This window comes from Mesitornis unicolor, unplaced genomic scaffold (genome assembly GCF_000695765.1).
Source record: "Mesitornis unicolor isolate BGI_N332 unplaced genomic scaffold, ASM69576v1 scaffold13866, whole genome shotgun sequence".
Classification (NCBI taxonomy): Eukaryota; Metazoa; Chordata; class Aves; order Mesitornithiformes; family Mesitornithidae; genus Mesitornis; species Mesitornis unicolor.
In genome coordinates this window covers 1-3,616 of record NW_010189040.1, presented here as the reverse complement: position 1 = coordinate 3,616, position 3,616 = coordinate 1, and the positions used below count along the sequence as shown (strand labels likewise).

At 58.4% G+C, this 3,616-nt stretch overlaps 1 protein-coding gene across 1 annotated transcript in view; it reads right to left on the bottom strand.

Annotated features, from left to right (window-relative positions):
- The window catches only part of LOC104541798 (SH3 and multiple ankyrin repeat domains protein 3-like), a gene marked incomplete at both ends in the record, with an annotated part of 13,265 nt that extends 10,670 nt beyond the window's left edge, over window positions 1-2,595 (bottom strand). The window contains 2 exons of the mRNA XM_010185938.1: window positions 1,565-1,670; window positions 2,468-2,595. Of these exons, the coding sequence (XP_010184240.1) occupies window positions 1,565-1,670; window positions 2,468-2,595 (234 nt within the window). The remainder of the gene's footprint in view (window positions 1-1,564; window positions 1,671-2,467) is intronic.
- Between the last annotated feature and the right edge of the window lie 1,021 nt (window positions 2,596-3,616).

Genomic DNA, 3,616 nt, shown 5'->3' with positions numbered 1-3,616 from the left:
CCTGCAGCGTCCATGGGGTTGTTGTGACCCCAGGGCAGGACCCGGCCCTTGGCCCTGGTGAACCTCACCCCATTGCCCTCAGCCATGGGTCCAGATGAACCCCCTGCCCACGCTGTGATCACCACCACCTTCCTGAGGAAATGAAAGGTTTCTCCCACTGCAGCGAGGCCGTGGGTCAGTGCTGTGGTGATCCCAGGCACCGAGGCAGCCCGCTCTGCTCCTTTCCACCCCGGACATCATCGTCATTGCGACGTACGAGCACCTAATTAATGCCTCCACTCACTGCCAACACCACATCCCATCGCCTGCTCGGCCCAGGCTCTGTTTGGGCTCCCCAATCTCAGGAGCTTTCATGGGTTTGATGGTGGGACAGCAGCAGCTCTATCACATGGGAGTCCATGTATTTGTTAAAGATTCTCTCTCTTTCTGATGTTTTAAAGATGAACTCTTCCCGTTTGTTTCCAGGTGACTCATCCCCACATCTGATCCTCCCTGCCTGGCTGCTGCTCTCGGACCAGGCTCACGTGGGACCGCAGGTACCAGCTGCTCCCGCACCAGCGCCAACGTGAGGGACGTGGGCACTGCAAGTCCCCGGCTCCGCACACCAAAAAGTACATTTGGACTACTCACGCTTGCATTTCTCAACCAGTTTTACATTCAGGCCGGGATTGTGCTGTAGCTCGGAGCAGAATTTACTTTCTATTCGCTTACTTTCTGTGTCAAATACACGATCTGCTTTGGCATCCCCATTGCTATCAAACGATGCCTTGGGGCACCCTGCCACACACCAAATGCTGCCCCCGTCCTCTACCCCCTTTCCTCCTGCCCCACAGCTTCTCCAGGGATATAGGAACGCACTCACCCCAGAAAGCCACAGGTTTTCACTTCCTCCCATCCCCTTGTGCAGAGAAAAGGGGGAAAAAGGTCCAGAAGAAACTGTAACCATGGGTGCGGAGGAAAGACTGAAGAACAAACATGAAAAACACCAACACATCAGCCCCAGCGCAAACCCGAACCACAGCCCTCAGCAGCTGCTCTGGGGACAGTAACTCTGTCCCAGTGAAACCAGTATAGTCGCAGTGCCAACCACTTGGGATGGGGTCTCAGCACCCCAATACGGCCAACAGAGGAGTGCCGGCGCAAGGCCCTGCCCTGGTTATCATTATAAAAACCTCATTTGTCACCCGCTCAGCCTGGCACAGCTCATAGTGGCATGCTCAACCCCTGTGCCCAGCACACCTGTACTCCCAGTACAGCCCAGTACGCCCAGTACAGCCCAGTCACTGGCAGGCAGCAAATCCCCGCCTCATTTGCCAGCACAGAGCAGGGGAGAAACCCCCAATTCCTGGCAGCCATAAAGAGACTGAGCACACATGGGATGTCTGGGGGTCTCTGGTGCAACCTCTGCATGGAGCAGGACCACGCCAGCGCTGGAGCAGGCGACCACCACAACACAAATCCCAGCAAACACCGGAGATCTCCAGTCACCAGGGCTGGGTCCTCACCACCGCTCCCCGCGGCCGAGCTCTCCTCGTAGGCAGGGATCTCCCCAGGTTTGCCTTACCTACGGATTTTGTCCGTGGGATTCCTTTGCGCAGTGAAACGTGGGGCTTCTCGGCTCCCGCAAGGACCCCCGTGTGTGCAGCCATTCCCTGGCGCTCAAAGAGTGACTGCAAGGGGAAAAAAGGGGAGAATTTCCATTCTGGACATCGGGAGACCGGGCTGGAAGGACACAACACCCCAGTGCACCTGAGCCCCCCAAATGGGGGGACATGGGGGCTTGACCCCCACCGGGCTGCACCCCAGACCATGGCCCTGCCACCGGGATGGCCCCAGCCCCACAGAGGGGACCCTGGGGACGAGGATTTTGTTCCCACCCTTGCCATAACCTGACCCTCGGCTGCCCTGGGATGCGTTAACCCTCCCTCGTCTCTGGCTGCTCCCAAAGCTGCCTCCTACCACCCAGCACTGTGCAGCCCCCCCCATGCTGAGCTGGCAGCCCCCCCCACCCGCTGCATTTGTGCTTCCCCTACAGGTGCCACTTCTCCCATTTTCTTTGGTTCCTCCCCAGTCCCAGCTCCACAGCCTGCAAATCCCAGCCAGGCCCAGCTTGGCTTTCCTCACGCCTTCAGGGCTGCAATCTGTCCTCCCCAGGGCAATCCCACACCGGTGAGCCTGTACTGGTGAACATGTACTGGTGAGCCCATACTGGTGAGCCTGTACTGGTGAGCCTGTACTGGTGAGCCTGTACCAAACAGCCCAGAGCACCTCCTGCCCAGACTCCTGCTCTGCACCTCCACACCCCCCGTCCCTCTGCTCCCACCCCTCAGAGGAAGCCCATTCCCCAGCACCAGTCCCGGGGCTGGCAGTTGGACCCATCTCAGTTCCGTGCCCATCCCTGTCCCACCACACACCCATTGCCATGCCCGTGCCCATGCCCGTCCCGCCGCGTGCCCTCCTCTCTCACACTGATCTCTGCGGGCGTGATGCGCCGGCTCGTTGGTCGCTGCTTCACAGTGGCTGCCCTGGAATCCGCTTCGACGATGTCTGCTCTCAGCGCGGGCTCAGCTGCGGCCAAGATCTCATCCAGTTTCTCTGAAAAGCCAAATGTAAAAGCAGACGGGTCAGCAAGGGCGGCCGTGCCAGGCAGCTCCCCCACGACAGGCCCATCCCTGCAGTGCGGCTGAGTGGGGACCCCACGTCCCTGTGACTGAGTACAGAGGTGAGGAAGGGGCTGCTCGTCTGCCTTCTCCAAAGCCAGTGGCTAAGGAAGGGTTTGGGGGTGTTTCTGAAACCCCTCACCCACCACCATGGGCAGCCAGGCACCGGCCCAGCCCGGCCCAGCTGGGGACCCGCAGCCCGGCACACAGCACCCATCCCAGCTGCGCATGGTGTCACTCATGCACCCTGCCCAGCTCTGAGCTGCACCACGCTTCGATGAAGTCTGCACCCTTACCCTAAAAGAGCAGACTTTTGCCCTCTGGGGCCATTTTTGATATTGAGGATGAGACCGAGCCCCCCTGACCGCTGCGGCGGGGAAGGGGAACCCAGCGCCACAGGAACCACGAGCAACGCAGAGATCCACAGGACTCCATGGGACACAACCAGCGTCAGTCCAGTGTCTGTCTGCGACAAACTGGGATGTTTCCTCCACGAGGGTGCCCCAATGGCCCTGACGGGAGTAACCAGACCCCCATGCACCCCCGTGTATGCCTGTACATATTTTGTACGCACACAGTTACCACACTGACCCTTCTTCATATGTTGGCTAGGAAAACACTTCAAATGGTTCAAATTCTAACTCCACTGAATTTGCCAGCACTCCTGTTAATTTTTTTTTAAAACTAAGCTGTAAATGGAACTTAACCCTTGATAAATCTGGGAATAATGAGAGTAACCCATGACAGAGCCTGCACAGCTGAGCACCATCGCTGAGGGGCAGGGCTAAGTGGGAGGGCTCTGGTTTGAGCCTTTACAGGTGTTCTGGGTTAAAATTAGGGAACCAGACTTAAAACTGAGCATAAAAGAACAACTGAGCTCTAGGTGGTGGTGTGGTGCAGCAGCAACCACAGAGCTGTCATGGTAGGGCCCTGGCCCTGGCCCTGGCCCTGGCCCT